This window comes from Hakea prostrata, chromosome 1 (assembly GCF_041222555.1).
Source record: "Hakea prostrata isolate BN-2017 chromosome 1, UWA_Hpros_2, whole genome shotgun sequence".
In the NCBI taxonomy this organism is placed as follows: Eukaryota; Viridiplantae; Streptophyta; class Magnoliopsida; order Proteales; family Proteaceae; genus Hakea; species Hakea prostrata.
In genome coordinates, this window is record NC_142600.1 from 4,725,305 (window position 1) to 4,745,413 (window position 20,109).

A 20,109-nucleotide genomic window follows, 5' to 3' on the forward strand; every position below is an offset into this window, starting at 1 on the left:
ATAATAGGAATTCATACAAAAAATGTCATTCGTCACTTGCTGAAGAACATTTCAGATGACAAAATGATGATATAGAGCATAGCATATCTCATTTTGCGAAATATTTCAATGAAGTTTTCTACTAGGAGAAAAATAAATGATAGTTCATAATTCCAAGGCTTTATTCCACGAGGTTCATTAGCAGTTTCCATGAGAAGTTTGTCTTCTAGTTTGTTGTCAATTGTATGAGGTTCAATTTGCAATTTCTATGAGAACTCTACTTTCCAATGGGAGGAAAACATGAAATTTAAGCAAATGGATTTTTAGGACAACATGTCTTGTGCATACAGGTAAGAAGTTTGTACAAGTGGAAAATAAATTATCAAATCCCAATAACCCATCTCATTCAAATGGTACCTCAAATATGTCATTGAATTCCAATAAGCATAACATTAATTTAGAAGGTGCTCTGGATAGCAAGGTTTAAAGTATCAGTATCGAGTATCGTATCGGTCAGGTATTTTAAGAGACGTATCATTTTGTATAGCTCTGGCTAATGTATTTTAGTGTAATTCAATAGAGACACGTATCAAGATGTATCGTATCGGTTGGGTCAAATATGAATACATATCGGCTAGTATTGTATGGTATCGTGGAATACGTTAAACTTGCCCGATAGACTATCTAAGGAGAATGCAAAGGTCGTGATTGACAAAAACATGGTAATCGATTGGAAGTACATAATTGAGAACAATTCTTCAAAACTAGTTGCCATCTAAGTCTAATCTTCCTGGTATTTTGGTTAATAGAGGCAGGAGGAGATGGCTCCATAGCTTCTATGAACTTAGCATTAGATACAACAATAACTAATCCTTCATCTTGTTTTGAAACTCTAGTTTCCCCATAACCGGAGTTAGGTTGGATTGGCTTCACCTCATCGCTAGAAGCTGGTGCTTTGTATCCGTTTTCTTCATCAGTGGTCCATGTTTCATTTTTTCTTCCAAAAAATATGCTTCTTAGGTATGATGTGACTTGACCCATTTTAGGTGAAATTTGGGTTTCATCAACATCTTTGCCACCAGAATCCAGTCACGAAATAGCATCTTCTGCTGGAAGGTTGGTTACTAAAGCTAGCAGAGGAGGTGGCTTATCAAAAAAGAGGTAATGCAAGGGAGAAACAAGAGCGTGAATTATGGTTTGATCCCATGAGACAAAGGAAGGGGAAGTGAGAGATCATGAAATGACGGTGAGAAGGAAAATATAATGTAAATTGACCATTATACCCTTACGTTACAATTTAGGAATTTAAGTACTTGTGCATAATTGAAGACAATGAATTTCTCACCGGTAATCCATAATAGACAAAAAGTCTATTATGGATTTTGGAAAATTTTTTATTATTTTAAAGAAAAATAAGATTTAGAATAGATGCCAAACACATCAAAATAAAGAAAATACCAAAAATTGAGAATGAGAATTAATACAAAAAAGGGCCGAAAGCAAACCGTATTAGTTATTTTCATTCTTTATTTCACCGCTGTAGAATAACCATAGCCAAATCCTACTTTCCCTCGTATTTGAATAAGGTTGATCTATACCTATCATTCCATCTCCATCTTACTAATCCACTCTCCAGATGTTCGAACTACTTGCATATCATTTTCTTTTGGTGATTCGCCAATTTAACTTGATAAATCAATTTTAGTTTGTAATTGATATGTATCACTATATATAAGGTATTTTACTAGTAAATTTTTTTTGTTGTGCACAACAGTGCACAGCAATACAAAAAACAAAGGAATTAAAAGGTTATTTTAGACTTTTCAATTTTAAATTAAGTTTTTAATATCAACATTTATTTGGTATAAAGAGTGCACTGTTGTACACATCAGATTATTTTTTTTTCTTTTTCGTTTTTTATATCATTAAATAATGAGAGTAAGGGATATAGATTGCAAGGTGTGTGCACCTTTTTCCTTCTATAGAATATGTCCGGAGTTCAACACATGGACACCACATATTCTACTTTTTATATTTAAAGCTTTAGACTAGTCTAATTCATTTTGATAATCATCAAATTAATCACAAGGGCTGATGGCCCATATGCTAAAGGAATGAGAAAAGTAACGGGGAAGGAGGGAAGTTCGAACCCCGTAACTTTGTTAGTCTTGTTGTCTTTGCACGGAAAACTCTCAATATTGTGCTAAAAGCATATCCACTAAATAATATCTTTCCTTTGGTTGCATACCAATACAGAAACCTTAGGTTTAAGGTAAAACCCATGAAGCCCCAATTATTTTTCAATATTGTTTATGTTGGTGATGTGAGCTTGGAAAGATGATTCGTGACATCAATCACTTTCTTTGGTGAAAAAAGAATCCAAATCGGACACTAAAAAAAAGAAGCAAAAGATAGCTTTGTTGCTGGGCTATATTGGGTGGTGCTGGTGGGTATCTAATGTGAGGCAAGAGGAAGAGATTCTTGATTCAAAAGCAAAATCCTTTTCCACCTTCTTGGGTTAATAATGCGTTTAGACAGCCCACTTGGATTAAAATATTTATAACTAGTCTATTCTAAAAGTTAACATCACTATTTATTTATTTTATTTTTTGTTCTTTTTGGCCCTTTAAGGTTCTGGTCTAGATAACCATTATGTATAAAGCTCTTAAGATATATCTTATGATACATAGAAGCAAGCTTATTGGGCAATTAAAATACAATAACTACTTAAGGACCACTAAGCCTCTATAGGAAATAAAAGTGCACCATTATGAGACTAATGTTAATCTTTCATATCATAGATGAGGCTCCCATTATAGTTGGAGACAAAATCCATCTCATCATTGGATTTTGCCACAGTGGACACTTGCTATTAAATTGCATGAAGTAGGTATTTTTAATGGAAAAATTGAAAAATAATTAGTTTTGAAAGTAGGTATTATTATTAGAGATATTAAAAGAAGATTATGTTTTATTTTGAAGTTGTCATCATGGTTGGATGTCATTAGATGAAGTCTTAATTAATAATATTGAATTAAAATAATAGAAAAACCCCTAATTAGTAGCATCAAATATAAAATATGTTATAAAATATAGTATTATTTCATCAAATGTATAAGGATTTAAGAAAAATGCAATGTGACCACCATCAAAGTTGGCTTAGATGAACCTTATATTTTGTTATCAATAGCATAGGGTAATTTATGTAGATTTATTATTTCTTCTACTAATAACTTAATTATTTATAGATTCATTTTTTGTTAAAAGGTATTTTATTATTTTGTTATATATATATATATATATATGTATGAAATGTGTTTTATATTATATAGGACTTAAGCACCAACTATAGGGGTTGGTTAGATTCCATAAGTAATGATTGGCATCTCTTAGTTAAGAGGTTACGAATTTGACGTTCTTTGTGATATATGTAATATTTCCTATCCTTGAACTACTAATTCTAAAATGAAAAGAAAAAAGAAAAGAAGGAAGAAACATAATTATGGAAAACATCTTCTATTATGCACATATATTATATACCAAATGATTGGCTAAGAAAATAAAACAAATATAAGATTATTGAGAATTTTTAAAATTTAAAATTATAATTATAATCTCAACCAATCATTTAGTATATATATGTAGTGATATTGTATACAACAGAGAGATATGCACAGTAGAAGATTTTTTTCCCAAGACTATTACATATACTAGGAGATTAGCAGTTAGCAACTTATTACATATAAAAAAAAAAAGAGAGATGAATCATAAATCCTAACTTTACAAAAGCACGAGGAAGAATCGAACCCTCACCTCGCACTCGGAGGGATGCTTAACTTTTAGAACTATTTTTGTTTTCTTTGGTTAAGGAAGCCGGACACGTGTCAACAAAAGGTAAACCCTGCGAAAAAAATATACTTCTTTAGAGCACGGACACGTGTGCGACGAGGGAACATAGGGAGTACGAATCGATGCATAAGTGTGACTGCCAGTCAAGTTATGCACCTAAAGCGCAACTTAGTGGTGAGCACCGTACGAAACTCTATGAAGCTGGGGCATCTCCTAAGTAGGAGACAGTTCACACGCATGTTGGACTTTTTGCTGAAATCTGACACCCATAAAAGGACTGTTTACTGAGCAGCAAAGACGCGCAGCTCTAGATAACGGTCACGCCTTCCAAAGTTCCGTATAATTAGTAATTACCGGCGAGAAATTGCAGTAACCAGCGGTTACTTTTGCCGTTAAGTGACGTCACCGTTAATGGTTGAGTGGTGCAGGTTAGAAAGAAGACCGTAGAAACTGTTGCAGGGTTAAGGAAAGGAAAAACGGAAAGTGAAATGACCTGGTGCGCATTCTCAAAGTTGCGTTTTAGTGGAAACATGACAAGTTGACAACATTTGGTTTGACTGTAGAGATGATAAAAGGGTATAGAGTTAATAAAATTCTTTATTCTATTTTTTTTCGTTTTTACTCGTCCATCTACTTGTGTTTTAAGCGGCTGCTGTTTGGTTTCGCTTTTCGATTCTCTGAGCTGGAGGAATGGGTTTTAGGGTTTTAAAGGAACCAGGTTTACGGAGAAAGAGAAATTTCCAGATGCGGAAGTTTCAGGATTTCGATGCTGTTGGACTTCAATGAAGGTTTTGAGCTTCTACCAGAGTAATAAAGGTCTGATTCTTAGAAATTTTTATTGCCTCACTATCGTTGTTTCTTTCTTGGTCTTTTTCCGTTGAGAGGAAGTTTCTGTTGTCTCTTTCATGGAGTCATCATTGCTTATAAGCTATTTGTTTGTTTTCTTCTTCTATATAGGTTATGCGTGTGTGTAATGGAATTTGTCAGTAGAGTCAGTACTTACGTATATATTAATGACGAAATAAAACTCTTATATATATTCATCTGTGAACTGATTCCTTAAAGGACTAGCATCTACTTTGAGTTGTTTTTGTTGTTGGAACTTTTTTTGGATGGAAAACGTCAGTTCTCTTCTGCGTCGAGAATGGTGATGTCCTGTTTATCTGTTTTTGGATACAAGCCTGTAAGGACGATTCTTTAATGGTGGACACCTGGAATCTCAGTCTGATGCAAGCAGCATAACCATAGCTGGCGAGTGTAGGCAAGGTGTATGGATTGTCTTGTGATGAATTCTGGCAGGTTGGGACATTATGTTTTTTTCTTTCCTTCAAAGAGAAGAAAGAGGAGGACGAAAAGAATAAAAACAAAGCAAAAAAGAAAAAGAGAAAACAAAAGTTACTCCAAAGCTGAAGAAGAAGAATAAAATGTTCCCAGGGTACTGAAGTGTTGAAGCAAGCTCTTGAGCTAGTTGTTCCCAGGATGTCATTAGATGGATGACTCTCAGCCTCTCACTATATTCCATCTTCATGCCTATCTTTCATGTTCTTCAATATCTTTTTACCCTTCGAGACTGATTAGATTTTATCCGTATAAGAGAGAATATTCAATATTGCTGTCTCTAATTATAATCTTTATCCATGTATAATAATTAATGTGGTTCCCAATGGATGATAAGAGGGAAGTTTAGAATTGTCTGGATTTTAAGCTGTTCATTCATATTGTTGCTATACTTTCATGTTAGAATCTCATTTCTTTTACTATCATAGCATCCCCATGTGATAAATTCCCTGTCAGTGAGTTCTGTGTCCAATGATTAAGATTTGAATATTATTCTGTGTGGTAGTTTCAACTGTGTCCTGTACTCCTGTCCATGGAGATTGTGGGGTTTTGTTGCAGGGTGTCTGATGAGATGTAATTCTGGAGTATTGCAGAATGTAATTCCTGTCTACCTGACATCCATAAAAATGACAAGCTCTTATTAACCTTTGGCATTTGTTATATGAACTCAAATGGTCTCTTTTTCTGGTACTTTTAGATTGTTTGGTCTCAAAGAGGTTTTGTTAACTGTAATCTAAAGAGGCGAAATGGCATATTGCACGGCGTTGGGGCTGCATGCTGTGAACATTCGAGTAGAACTAAGTAGTGACTTGTGTGGCAATGTTTATGGTCATCTTCTCAGCTATTATTGTCCTTTGGTGGCTGTCATGTTTCTTACATGTTGAGAGCACTGGGTTTAGCACTCCCAGCAAGATTTGCTCTATAAAATTTCACCGAACTCTCATGTGAATCTTAATCCATTGTTTACCATGTCATTGAAATGATTTTCTGCAACTTAGCAGTTGACAGAAGCAGAGCTGGTTTGGTTCCAAGCATAGAGCTACTCGCTTTCCTGTCGATTGCAAATGCTTCCCTGCTATTCTGCTTTTTATTGAACTTGCAAGTGCTCAAGATGAATAAGTACTTTTACTGGAGTATTTCAGTTGTTCTGTTCATTGAATTCAAAAATAAAGTCAACAACTACTAAGAACTGAAAGGAACAAAAGGAAATTAGCAATCGAAAGGCCCATGAACTGCATTAGGCTTCTGAATGAGCTATGACCCTGGGCTATATAGGACATATTTATTTATTTAACTCTGTTCTTCATATTTCTTACCAGTTTTGACTGATTTTTCATGAAAAGAAGATTTTTATTATCATATGGGTACTAGTTCTCAAGCTGCGTTGCAGTTTCTCCAAATAGCTATTGGTCTCTTTAATAGTAGGATAATCTCAAGTTTTAGCTGGAATTTGTTGATTCTATTGAACAGCTATGCCCAATCAGTTCTTGTTCACCTTTATTATTATTTTTTAATGTGATATCCTAACACTATCTCATACTATTTGGAGCTGCTTTCTTGGATATCTTATATCTATGCTGTTTCTCTTTTTCTTTGCATCTTTTTGTAATTGCAGTTCTATGATGCCACAGATAAGTATTTGTGGCCTTCTACTTCTCATTTGAAGTAGCATGAGCTCTCCATCAACTCAATTTGCTGCTTCAAGAAGGATGGGTATATATGAGCCAACCAACCAGATTAGCATGTGGGGTGAAACCTTCAAAGGCGGTATGAGTCCAAACACTGGTGTATCAACAATTGTTGAGGTGGAAGCAAGAGTTGACAACAAGGTGCGAATTTTCTACACTTGCTTTATCATCTTCACTGGAAGTCAGGAGTCATATTGTTCAGATTACTTTGCTATGTCTCACCTGTTTAATATGGCTTTCTAGTCGGAAGAGACTTCACATGGATCCATGGAACATTCCAGAAAGTATGACCAGGAAGCAACCAAACCACCTGATAAGGTTAGCAGATTTTGTTTCTTCTCCCTCATCAACATAAGTTACATGATCTTCAAGGTTTTCTATTAAAATGTGCAGGTTCTTGGGTCAGTAGTCACCAACAATTTCCTTTAGGAAAGTTATCAGGGATTGGCTATATCATCTTCCTCTATAGTACCATTTAGAGCCATATAGCTATTAAATTAGAAGTACTCATGTCCTTTCTCACCACCTTCAAGCTTTGTCAAAACTTAAAAAAGTTCTTACATATGGTATGTGCTCTTTGAGCCTTGATATCTGGTATTAACCTCAAAGAAAATTGGAATTGCACTAGTTTTGACCATTACAAAGTTGCTTGAGAGATTATTTTATTATTGTTTTTGATACTCTGGCTTATTTTTGTTATTAAGATACGACTTCATGCTTAGTCACCCCCCACCCACAACACACCCCCCAAAAAAAAAAAATGCTGATGTATCTGTTCCTTCTATTGTTATATGCTGTTAATTAATGCTTAATTTCTTACAAATGCCTTACCTGGAGTTGTCTTCTACTATATCAATGGGAAGGCTTTGGGTAAGATTGATGAATTTCAGAATCTCATATCCTTCTGCAGGGAACTTTAAATTATGTCTCTCCATGAAGGACCATGATAAGGCTTCTTTTTTTTCCTTTTTTTGGGGGGGGGGGCGTATTTTTAGCATTTCAAAATATTTGAAGTTGTTACATCAAAATTCAGCTGTATCTTGAAATTCTATCTAATTAAGGTTTGAATGGATAAAAACTAGTTTAAAAAAACTTGATCACAGGCAACACCTTATCAGTTCCGCATTCCAGTCATTTGATAGACATTGCATTATATTTTTGGATAAATATCAATTTTAGCCTCTGTTTTGAATGGAATTTTCAAATTTTTTTTACAGGTATTAAGACGTCTTGCACAAAATCGTGAGGCTGCCCGTAAAAGTCGTCTGCGTAAAAAGGTTTGATTGGCTATGAGAAAATAGACATCCCTTAATGGAAGTTTACTGTTAGGACTTGGATATTCACCTTATATAGATTGTATTTTCTAGGCTTATGTGCAACAGTTGGAGTCAAGTCGTTTAAAGCTTACACAATTGGAGCAGGAGCTTGAGCGAGCCAAACATCAGGTATGTCCAAACTCCCTCTCGTGCCCTGCATGTCTTGCATTGCCTGCTTGGAGGGTGGTGCTTCTTTCTCTTCTATTACCTTTTAGCCAATAAAGTGTCCACATATTGTCCTGTCAAATAAAGCAGTGAACATATTATGCAGGGTGTATATGTAGGTGGTGCTTATGATACTAGCCATCTGGGGATGTCTGGAGCTGTTAACTCAGGTTTATTATCTATTTCTTCTGCTGATATTTGTTACCAATCACGCTGATGAATGCGTATCTTTCTGCAACTGCTACTCTATGATTTCTGTTTTCTGGGTACTTTGTGCATGTGGAAAAGTGAAGTATTGTTCACTACATGAAAAATAAGAAAATTTGAGGCATTGTTTCTGAACCTAGTTCCTTTCCTAGAGATTGTATGGTTCCAGAAAGTGCAGTCAAGTTGACTTTACCCCTGGAAACTCTGATTTTACTCAGAATTTCATTTGAAGGCAAGGAATAGGAGTCTCAATCAATTTTTTTAATCCATCATTAGAGTAGGAAAGTTTTTCTGTAATTTCTTTTAATTCTTTGTTGTGTCTGTATCTGATTATGATGTTTGTGAAACATCAAATCATACTCCAAATGGACATTGGTAATTTGTTTGAATTCTGAGGGGGATGTTGGCAGGCTGATTAGAATAAGGAGTGGCATAAGGTCATCTGGGTTACGTTGGAGGAAAGGCATTACATGCCCTTGTTTTAGAGCAATCTGTGGATAATTTAGAATAATAATAATAATTATGATGACGATGGAGGTTTTTGTACTTTTATTTATTGAGGGGGGCCACGGTTAAATAAAAAAAACATAATGAAGCCTTTTAAAGGAAAGGAAAGGTTTTTCCCTTCTTTTTTTTTTTTTTTTTGGGGGGGGGGGGGAGAAGGGGGAGGGTGCCTTATTATTATTATTATTTTTTAACTTTTCAGGGACAGGGAGGGGTGGGTGGAAAAGAAGCCAAGGCTAAGAGGAAGCCGTATGAAAATCAAGAGAGACATCTAAGCCCCCTATAACAGCAATTAACCTATTTCTTTGGGTGTCCTTGAGAGGTTTCGATATTGACTGATTCTAACCAGCTTTGAGGATCACTTTGAGTATTTTCATTTATTCATCAAAAACTAAATGACGGAAGGGTTCCTGTGTTGGGTCCCTTTTCTAGGCTAGATCTAGGTCCTTGGTATATTTTGATTGTCTTTTTCTTTGAGAAACTTCAAGATTCGTATAACTTGGGCAGCTTTGAGGATCTATTTAGGACTATTAAAACAAGTAAAGGAAATGTTCCTGTGGTAAACCTTTGCTGTATATACTGGTGGAGTTTTGAGTTCTTATCTGATCCAGCCCACAAAAAATAAAGTTTTAATGTTACTCCAAGTATTCCTGCTCTACTATTTCATGGAATACATGTTCTTCACAAATACATATCTTCACCACTCCCCCCCCAAAAAAAAACCAAAAGAAAAAAAAAGAAGAAGCAACAAAACAGCCCTCCATGCAGAAAATGTATCCATGAACGAAAACAGAAACATTACATGTCACTGAGACAAGAAGGATTCCCTACTGGAAGTAAAACCATTTGTACCTTCCCCAGTAATTTTTCTTTTTCTTTTTCACAAGATAAGGCCCAATTGGTTTAACACCTCTATTATTGTAATGTACACATGTACATCTCTTCCTGAGTTCCTGTATAGGTACATTAAAAGTTATCTTTAAATTTTTAGTTGATCATCGTTGCAATACCAAAACCCAATGATAGTGGTCAATTGGCGTCTATACTACACAATGGCCCCTCCCCCAACCCTGAAATGTAGTATAAGATTGACTGTAAGGAAATATCTAATAATATAGCCTAGGGACTTCCTAAGGCAGATTTCCAGTTCTACAGGTAGTATCCATGCCTCCTTCCCTTATTCTCTTTTGTATGATGGTGAAGTCTCGTGCATCAATTTTGTTTGGATGTTTTATGATTCTCTTGGGGGTTAATAGATATCTTTGTTTCTGGTTTAGACAACGTTATATAGTCCTTCATACGTTGAGTGTGTGTTTGTGGCTCTTCTAGTAGGATTTGTTGTAGTGGCCGAGCCTCGTAGAATATTGTTAGATCACCCAAGATTCAAACCCATACAAGAACTAGAATACAATTTATTATTTTGAGAGAGTCGTCCATACCTTGCGCCACCATATGTTGAAGAATATAAAAACTTGAAACTCAAAGTGGTAAAGCCTTCTCCAATCTTCTTGTCTTCCCTACCGTACCTCTTTCTTGTGGAGAGAAAAGAGAACAAAAGACCTAAGTAATTGGAAGGACCCCATCATATCTATTTATAGTAACAATCCCAAACCCTAGTCCACTTCCACAATGGACAAGTTTGGCCCATCTCAAACTTAATGGCAGTGCATTGGCCCAATGTGTTGAGACCCCTATCAATTATTAATCCTAGTAATTGATCCAAACCCACATATTGTCTAGGATAAACCTAACAAATACTTCTTTATATAGGTTGTAAAATAATGTGGCAACTAGAACAACCAGTGATAGAAACAAAGAGAAGACAAAAAGATGGAAAGAGCAGAACACGATACACTAATACATCCATTGTGTGCTGCACCATTTATTTATAATGAAATGTGACTTTTAGTAGGCAGTCTACTAAGAGTCACAGACCTATTACCATTAGAGTAATCTAGAAATACACAATTAACTAAGCTAAATAAGTCAAATTACAGTAGGAAAGATAAAATATTAACTAGCTAAAGCCACTTAGACATGATCCCAAGGTACAAGGTCCATGGACACCCATAGATCCCCAAACTGAGACACATTAACATTTTTCTTTTTTATTGCTCTCTTTCCAGTTAGCTACTCTGTTCTGAATCCAAAAGAAATGGAGGAAGAGAAAGATCAATTCTCTGAGTGCTTGTTATGAACAAATTGAGTCTTGTATTTGCAGACTTGCAGTAACTATTTTTGTTTCTATTATCTTATTTTGATGGGAAAATTTCTCTCTCCCCTGTACTTATTCTCTATTTAGTTTTACTCCCCTCTCAAAAGTTTCACCTTTGAATCCCTCAAAAAAGTTAACTCTTACCTCTCTCTCCCGTGATATTTTAAAAATGGCCAAATTACCCTTTGCTTTTGAGTATTGTTCGCTTTTTGGGGGAATTAAAGGTGAAACTTTTGAGAGAGGGAGTAGCAGTAAATAGAGAATAAGTAAAGGGGAGAGAGAAATTTTCCCTATTTTGATTTGTCAAATTTTTTTTCCTTTTTCCGTGTGCTTCTATTACTCACCTTTCTGATACTTTGCTGGGTATATTTCAGGGGTTGCCACATTTGAGATGGAGTATGGACATTGGGTTGAAGAGCAAATGAGACAGACACGTGAACTAAGAACTGCTTTGCAGGCACATGTCACTGATATAGAGCTTCGCATACTTGTAGATAACGGCTTGAGCCACTATCATAATCTTTTCCGCATGAAAGCTGCTGTAGCAAAGGCTGATGTTTTCTATTTAATGTCTGGCATGTGGAAAACGTCAGCTGAACGGTTTTTTCTATGGATTGGAGGATTTCGCCCATCTGAGGTTCTAAAGGTGATGCTTATTAGCTTTGATCTGTGGATAGTTTAGATCTTTAATGCTTACTATAGTTATCAAGGCAGTGCCTAGTTGATGCCATGATGTCCAAACTCCTTGATTACCTTGGGCGTCACCTTGTTTTTTAACCTTCTCCAGAGCCATTGCCTTACTGCCTTGATAGCTATGGTTATTAATGTTGGACAATTTAAAAATCTTCCACTTCTTTGTTCCCAATTACATCTTTCCACATGTAGCCAATAATAAATATATAAAAAAAGATCACATCCTTCTGTTTGCTAATTCTTAAGTTGTCGGGCCCCTAATAAAATACACAATGCTTGTATGTTGTTATATCTTCCTTAACTCTATAGTTGTAATCTACACTTCGCATTTTTGGGCGAACAATTCTAGGATTGACTCAGTTTCCTTGGAAATAATATTAAGCAATGATCCAATCATTACTATTATTATTATTATTTTATATCAAAGAAAAAGTCTTTGGTACATCCCTGTGAAGGATGGGGGATTTTACTGTCTACCATTTTTAACCACATGGTCAAACCTACTCCTGGATGGGCTTCACATCCCTGGAGTTGGCCATGTATTGAGTTTGGGGTTTCAACCTTATGACTCAAATATATTGAATTTTATTATGAAAAATTGCATGGGTGTTTTCAACTTCCAATTTTTCAAAGCTTTATGTTGGCACATGAGAAAAATGCTTCGGGCTAGGATAGATGGTGATGGGGCAGATATATTCAGGGACATATAGGAGTCCCTTCTTTCTTTTCCTGAAGGAACATTTATAGCTATTATTACTGTTTTTTTTTTTTTTTTGGTTTTTGGGCAGGAGGGAGTGGGGTTGAATAAATTTGTTTGTCATCAAAACTTCTTTAAAATTACATTCTACGGGATATCAGAATGGATGCTTCATGATAGTCCTGTCTTACAACTTGGTGCTAGTTTTTATAGTAAAGTTGGTACTTTACTTTCATTTACATGGGGAATGATACATATAGTTGGGCTGAAATTTTTAGAATAATATATGCGATGTAACTACCTCTTTAAGTACAATACCAGTTCAATTGACGAGCATGAAAGTGATCTGAACTGATCTTTGAGTTGTTCTGGATAACAGAACTCCAAATAAAGATCCGTTTTTATCATTATATTTTTAGAGTCAAGAAAAAGTACACAGAATGATCGACTCAAGATGATGTAAATTATCGAGCTCCAGAATTGCAAGATTTAAATACTTCCCTCAAATGATCCTCATAAATTCTGGTTTAAATTTCCTTAGAACTCTTTGTTGTTCCTATACCAGAAGCTGGGCAAAAAAAGGGTTCACAATTGAATCAACCCAGTCTAAATCTAATCAACCCTGCATTGCCTCGAAGTATTGATCCTTCCAGGTACTGCAGCTTAGAATGCTCCTTATAACAATTTGGAAATCATGAGTTATGGTACAGTAGCAGACTTTACGTAGCATGACAAACTACAATCAGCAATACAGTTTTATGACATTTAGAGATGTTTAGTCATATCAACAAGCAATGTTGTTGTGCAGGTGCTCAATTTCTTTCAGAAATATTACATTATGTAAAAAGGGCTTAAAGGAAGTGCTTATATTTCTGCTCTTGCCCCTTGAATGAGAATGCCTTATCATTTGGAAACATCTAAGGACTTGCCACCTTGAGGCTGGGGGTTCATAACTTATAAGACTGTATGGTAGATATGTCGTGGTTAGGTGCCATCATGTCTACCGATTGCAGTTGAACTGAGAAGATCAAGAGATGGACTGCTTATCTATTGTTAATATAATCAAACTCAATTTATTCTGCATCCTGGCACTTTGTTCAGTTTGAGGGTAAAAGCTAATTTAAATTGCTTATTCTTTTTCCCAGTACTTTCGCTGTAATCTTGATACTGAGTATGCCATCTTTGGTGTGAAGGGAGTTACTTCTGAATAATGTTGCTTCACTCATATGAAATGTTGGATTAGCATGTCATTAGTCATCCCTTACTTTTTTTTGGATGAATAAATAATTATATTAAACGAAAGAGAACAAAGGAAACAAGGTCTTTAAGCGGAAGACCGGAAAGAAGAGCTAAGACCCTAGGAGACAACAATAAGCCTGTTCCTTGGGGTATCATCAACAGGGGGATGGGGAGTAGCTAATAGTCTAGAAGATACATCAAAATAAATGGCATTCCAAATCATATCTGTAGAGCGGGCTTTGGAAGTCCATTTCCGAAGATTGCGCTCCCACCAAAGATGATGAATAGAGGCACAATAAACTAGTTTACCAATCCGATCGCAAATGGAAGAGTTTGGAAAGTTTCTCACAATCCAAGACCAATCACAAGCAAAACCAAAGGATCGCCTTGAATGGGGCCAAATGGAAGCCATGACTTTTCCTCAGATAGATCTGGAGAAAGGGCATAAAAAGAAAAGATGCTCAAGGTTCTCCAAGCCGTTCCAACAGAGGATGCAGTTGGGGTTTGCTGGGATATGGTGGCCAATAAGGAAGGATTGGGTGGGAAGAGCATGGTTGAGAGCCCTCCAAAGGGTAAGGGAGTGACGGGGGATGAAGCCTGTGAACCAATCCAAGGGGGTCTAGAGGGGTTTAGGGTTATGGGTGCGGAGGAGGTTCTAGGTTGGAAGGGTGGAGAAGGTTTTGGTGGGGGATGGGAGTCAAACCGTGAGGTCACAAGAGGAATGAGGGGGAGGGGGGGGGGAAGAGAGTCCCAAACCTGTGTGAGAATAGGGAGGAGAGTGGGGCTCTAGGAGCCATTAGTGATGAAAGCAAACAAGGGGGTGTCTTTGGGGATATGGGAATTATAAATAGTTCGGGGGCCAAAGTGGGTGTAGAGGATGCCGATCGGATGCCACGGGTCAAGCCAAAAAGAAGTGGAGGAGTCGGAAGAGATGATGGTAGAAATAGCCGAGAGAGCACGGGAACGCAGCAAGAGGATTTTCCTCCAGACCCATGTAGGGTTGGAGGGCATGGGGACAGTCCAAAAGGAGTCTGACCGGAGAAGGTGCGAGTGGACCCACTTAACCCAAATGGAGTCATGCTTAGAGGCAAATTTTCAGATGAGTTTGAGAAGGTAGGCTAGGTTAACATCAATGATCCGGCGGATTCCCAAGCCTTGTTTAGAAGTTGGGCGACAAATAGTCGACCAACTGACATGGTGGATGAAGCATGAGGCTTCCCGTCTTTTCCAAAAGAAGGCACAAAACAAGGATTCCATAGTATGGATGGTAGATTCGGGGATGGAGAAGATCCCGCACCAATAGAGATAGGAGGATTGGAGTATGAAATGGATGAGCACCACTCTACCGGCAACTCCAGAGTTGAAGCTTCTTACGGAGATGATCGAGCATTGGGAGAGAGTGATGAAGGGTAAGTCTACTCGGAATGAGAGGGAGGCCTAGGTAGACAACGGGAAATGAGCTAGGCTTAAAGCCCAAGAGTTGAAGGTGGGAGGCTCGAAGATGATTAGAGACATCGGAAAGAAAGAGGGTGGATTTATCTAGGTTGACCCGAAGGCCAGAGAGGGATTCAAAAAGCGAGAGGGCCGAGAGGATGGAGGAGACAAATTGGTGGTCCGCTTTGGAGAAGATCATGAGATCATCGGCGAAAGCAAGGTGGGTAAGATTAAGGGATTTGCACTTAGGGATGGGGGAGATGAGAAGTTGATCGGTTTTGGATTAAAGGATACGGGAAAGGACTTCCAAAGCTAAGGAAACGAGGAGGGGGAAGGGGGCACCCTTGGCGAATGCCAATACAGGAAGGGAAGAAGCCCGCAGGCAAGCCGTTGGTGATGATGGAGAAGTGGGGGGGGGGGCATGGAAGAGAGGACATCACCAATGAAGTCCTAGCTGATAGAGTCAAAGGCTTTGTGGAGATCTACCCTTAGAAGAGTAGCCAGGGAGTGGGCGGATCTATCAAATTCACGGACAATTTTTGCACAAAGAAGGATGTTATCCACTATACTACACCCCTGAGATGAGTGCAGATTGATTCGAGCTCACAAGAGAGGGTAAAGCCTTTTTTAATCTATTCGCTAGGACCTTAGAGATGAATTTGTATAGGAGGTTGCAGAGGGAAATAAGGCAGAAATTGGAGAGAGAAGAGACACCTTGCTTCTTAGGGATGAGGCAAAGGAAGGTTTGATTGATGGAAGAAAGCTGAGAAGGGTTAAAGAAGAAGCTGTGGATGGCATAGACAATATCAATCTCAACGAATCCCAAGAGGCAAGGAAGAAACGTATACTAAAGCCATTAGGCCCCGGGGCCTTATTAGGCTTATGGGACTGGATGGTGAGAAGGATGTCCTCCGAGGAAGGGATAGCACATAGAGAGGAGAAGATAGATGGGTCAATGAATTTGTTGATGAGGTTAGAAGGGAGGGGTGTACAGGAAGGGAGGGAAGGCGGAGAAAGAAGGTTAGAAAAGAAAGAAATGACCTCCGCCTTAATGATGGGGGGTCGGAGATCCAAGAACCGCTGCTGGTGAGGAGGGAAGGGGTGGAATTGAAGTTATTTCGAGCTTTGAGGGACCGATGAATATATGCAGAATTGGAGTCCCCGAGCTCTTGCCACTTGATTATAGCTTTCTCCGAGCTTTTTGGCGGAGAAAGCTTTCTTCAGTGGCAAGGAGGGAAGAAAGCTCAGCGGAAAGGGATTTTTCGTTATCAGCAAGGGAGGGGTTGGTGGGATCATCTTGGAGAAGAGATTGGACACGCTGAAGATTCGAGCGGCAAGTGGAGACACTAGAGGAAATATTGCCAAAAGTGAAAGAGTTCTAGGAGCGGAGAGCTTCCTTAGTGTTGCAAAGCTTGCAAGCAAAGGCGATGAGAGGGAGAGAGTGACAATGGACAGGTTTAGACCAAGCTTTTTTGACAGTAGTCATCCCTTACTTGCTTATGATTGGACAGTCCCATCTTTCGTCATTCCAATCCCAATTTCTTGCATGAATGCTAAACAAAATGTGCTATGACAGTCTTTTATTTTTTGTGAAATTGATATATTTAGGTTGTTCGAAGAACCTATAACACTACACCTTTTTCTGCAGACCATTTATCTCATACTTGCGGAGTTTCAGGATTTTGTTCTGTTTGTGAAATGAGTAATGATATTCTTGTGCTGGTTCAGGTTCTCCTGCATCAACTTGACCCCTTGACAGAACAACAAATTATGGATGTCTGCAACCTCCAGCAATCATCTCAGCAAGCAGAGGATGCTCTTTCACAAGGGATGGATAAACTGCAGCTAACTCTGGCTGAGACCCTAGCATCTGATCCACTAGGAGCGGGAAGTTACACATCACAGATGGCTACTGCGATGAGAAATTTGGATGCACTTGTAAGCTTTGTGAACCAGGTATCATCTTACTTTTTCTTATCATTTAGTTTGTCATCATGCATTTAAATGTTAATTTCAGTCATTGGTTTCTATTGTGCTTCCTAAAGTGTTATGTTTCTTGAGATATTTGTTCATTATTCTTTTTGTAAATGGAGTCTTTTGTTTGTATAGATGGCAGTAGTTTAACTATGGGTATATTTCTTAGCATCAAGATATGTCTGAAGGGCTTTGTGGAAGGCACTTCAGGATTTTTTATTGGATTGAATGTGGAACCTGAGCTTTGCAAGAAGGTGCACCATGTTTGTTACATCACCTCCCCTTCCATCTGTTTTAGCCCAACACAGATGAAGCGAAGCAAAGCAAATAATGCTTTCTCTTCCTTTCCCTTTTTCATTGCAAACAGACAATATCTCAGTGGCTGACACTTGTAGGTTTAAATGTCCAAAACAGGATGGTATGGTTGACATGGGCATGGATGTTATATGTGTGGTGCAATCTAGCGGGCCACACGTCTAGTTTATTATTTGGATTGGTTATTTGAATGCTCCTTATGTTTGGATATTGAATAGTAATCAATTCCAAAAACCCCAAAGGGAGGGAGAAAATACAGGGAGGGGGTTGGGGGGGGGGGGGGACCAGCCTTCAAGAGTAAGACTGAAAAGAGGAACCTGAGCCAGGTAACTATAATGACCCAGTTCCTTGGTGTCACATCAACCAGGGGATGGGGCACCCTCTTTTTTGCCTTTCACGTGGATTGTGGATGTGAGGATTTTTGAATTGCAAGGTCTCTCTGACTATGCAATCTGAAATACCTGTTCTAAAGGTGACTATGTTAAGATCTGTTCTCCATAGGTATTTGAAGTTCCAGTAGTAGAACCATTGTTTAGTAGTTCCTGAAACATTGCATTACCTGAAGAGTTATTGGGAGTGGAAATTTTCACTTGCCTTGAGACATGCTGAATTAGCAATGTTTTCCAAACACCAAGTGGCAATACTTTGATATGCAGAGCAATTTAGAGTGCTAACTGTAGGTATAAAATAAATTTCTTTTGCATAAGCAGAGACCAGGTCCCTCATATCATAAAAAATAGTCAGACCTACCTACTCTGTATCCCGTAAATTTAGCGTGAGTGTTGACCTACTCTGTTTGTGCTTACTGTGGTGAGCTTTACTTTTGCATTCACATTTTATTGTGCTTACAGTTGCTTTCTTCTCGAGGTCGTTTCCATTGATATGCGGGTGATTTATGGCAGAAAGTTTTTCCCATGTAGTCATTGAAGGAGTTAGTCAAAAAAGTTTTTGAACAAAATTAGTTTGTATTGCTATATTGTTAAATTGGAAGATAGAGTTATGAATGGACTTGAATTAGATCCAGTATTGTGATTATCTTTACTTAATGCGCTAAAACCAAACCTGTACGCTAGAAAAGACCAACTATCTTTAGTTAATGAGTGGAACCTATCACCTCAATGGTAGAAGAGACTGATTTGTTTTTTATCCTGAGATTATCTGCTGGTAAAAGTTGAACCTGTTGTCATATTTGCAAAATTCATTTTTGTACAGACTAATGAGAGAAACTTTTAGAGGTCTTTGACATGGTCAGGACCCTTGTTCCACAACTGGCGTTAAATCACGGGACCTAAGCTGCTTGCTCTAGATGGCAAGTTGGCTATTCAAGTGCTTTTAGTCCAGTTCATGAAAAGTGAATCCTGTCCATATTTCTCCCACAAAATCAGTTGCATTTGTTTTGTTTTAGTGGTTACTTGTTGAAAATTCACCCTGCCATCCAAGCGAACACCATTAATTCGTTTGATGAGCTAAGAAGGTTTTTTTTCTTCCTAAACAGGCAGACCACCTTCGCCAGCAAACCCTGCAGCAAATGGCTCGCATCCTGACGACGCGTCAAGCAGCTCGAGGTCTGCTTGCGTTGGGAGATTATTTCAACCGCCTTAGGGCACTAAGTCATCTTTGGGCTGCCCGTCCTCGTGAGCCATCCTAATCTGTTTAGAGAGATATCTTAGCCTTACAGTTTCTTGGTTCAAGCCTGGCCTGGAGAAATTGTCTCTGTGACAACGAAAATTTTTACATCTTATTATCCGAAGTCCTCTTCATAGCGATGATTTTAGCTTCTCATGAAGACATTTTCAAGCAGTGCCACCGCTATGGAAACTAAACTTGTAAATATGGAATTCCATAAGCCATCCGTGAGGAGGTTTTGTTCTGTAAGATAATCTTTCATGAACATTTGTAATATATGTCTACACAGAGCTGTTGAATTGTAGGTCTAGTGTTTGAGCAGGCAGAAGAAACTTCTCATGTAAAGTTGTAGATTAGTTGTCGGCAATTCTGCATTACTAGGCTCTGGAGGAAGAAAATGTACATTCTGTTTCTGCACGTTGTATCTTTGCAAACTTTCAATGGCTCTCTTTTTTTCATTTTGTATATCTTCAAGCCTTTTTTCCTTTTAACTTCTTTAACTCTTTTAACTACAGGTTCGTTCAGCTCCCTCACTCGTTCACAGGAAAATGAAAAATAACAAAAGAACGCCAAGTCTTGTAGTACATTGGAAATATGTTGTTTTTCCTAAATTTTGTAATTTTTCCCTCTTTCCAGATTCTGCTGCCTTTGTTTCACGTTCTTGTTTTCATCTCTTGGGTGGTAAACTGAGAGGTTCGGACCAGCTAGGGGCGGAGTAAACTCAGAAAAAACAGTAGAACTATATCCTTTAGGAACCCCTTCTTAATGACAGGACGAGGAGTAATACGAGATCCGTCTCTTTCTAACTATTAATAGCCATTATAGAGATCCAAAACAACTGAAACCCATCCCTCTGAGCGCTTTCGGAAC

At 37.9% G+C, this 20,109-nt stretch overlaps 1 protein-coding gene across 4 annotated transcripts; it reads left to right on the plus strand.

Annotated features, from left to right (window-relative positions):
- The first annotated feature begins 4,093 nt into the window (after nucleotides 1-4,093).
- On the plus strand, nucleotides 4,094-19,695 carry LOC149026850 (transcription factor TGA4-like). 4 transcript variants are annotated; one of them, XM_089156695.1, is made up of 10 exons: nucleotides 4,094-4,404; nucleotides 4,530-4,644; nucleotides 6,782-6,995; nucleotides 7,098-7,172; nucleotides 8,072-8,131; nucleotides 8,222-8,299; nucleotides 8,442-8,505; nucleotides 11,636-11,907; nucleotides 17,053-17,280; nucleotides 19,109-19,695. In XM_089156695.1, the coding sequence occupies exons 3-10, from the start codon at nucleotides 6,837-6,839 to the stop codon at nucleotides 19,259-19,261; spliced, it is 1,089 nt and encodes a 362-aa protein (XP_089012821.1). In that variant the 5' UTR covers nucleotides 4,094-4,404; nucleotides 4,530-4,644; nucleotides 6,782-6,836; the 3' UTR covers nucleotides 19,262-19,695. The 4 variants fall into 4 exon arrangements, with proteins under 4 accessions (XP_089012821.1, XP_089012813.1, XP_089012808.1 ...); XM_089156687.1 differs by lacking the exon at nucleotides 4,094-4,404 and having other exon boundaries at nucleotides 4,426-4,644; nucleotides 6,798-6,995; XM_089156682.1 differs by lacking the exon at nucleotides 4,094-4,404 and having other exon boundaries at nucleotides 4,427-4,644.
- The last annotated feature ends 414 nt before the right edge of the window (nucleotides 19,696-20,109 follow it).

Bases quoted from the DNA above. Each gene is read 5' to 3' on its own strand.
- LOC149026850 (XM_089156695.1), top strand. From the start codon at position 6,837: ATGAGCTCTCCATCAACTCAATTTGCTGCTTCAAGAAGGATGGGTATA. The intron at 7,173-8,071 runs GTTAGCAGATTT...TTTTTTTTACAG, and splicing joins CAACCAAACCACCTGATAAG to GTATTAAGACGTCTTGCACA. The intron at 11,908-17,052 runs GTGATGCTTATT...GTGCTGGTTCAG, and splicing joins GCCCATCTGAGGTTCTAAAG to GTTCTCCTGCATCAACTTGA.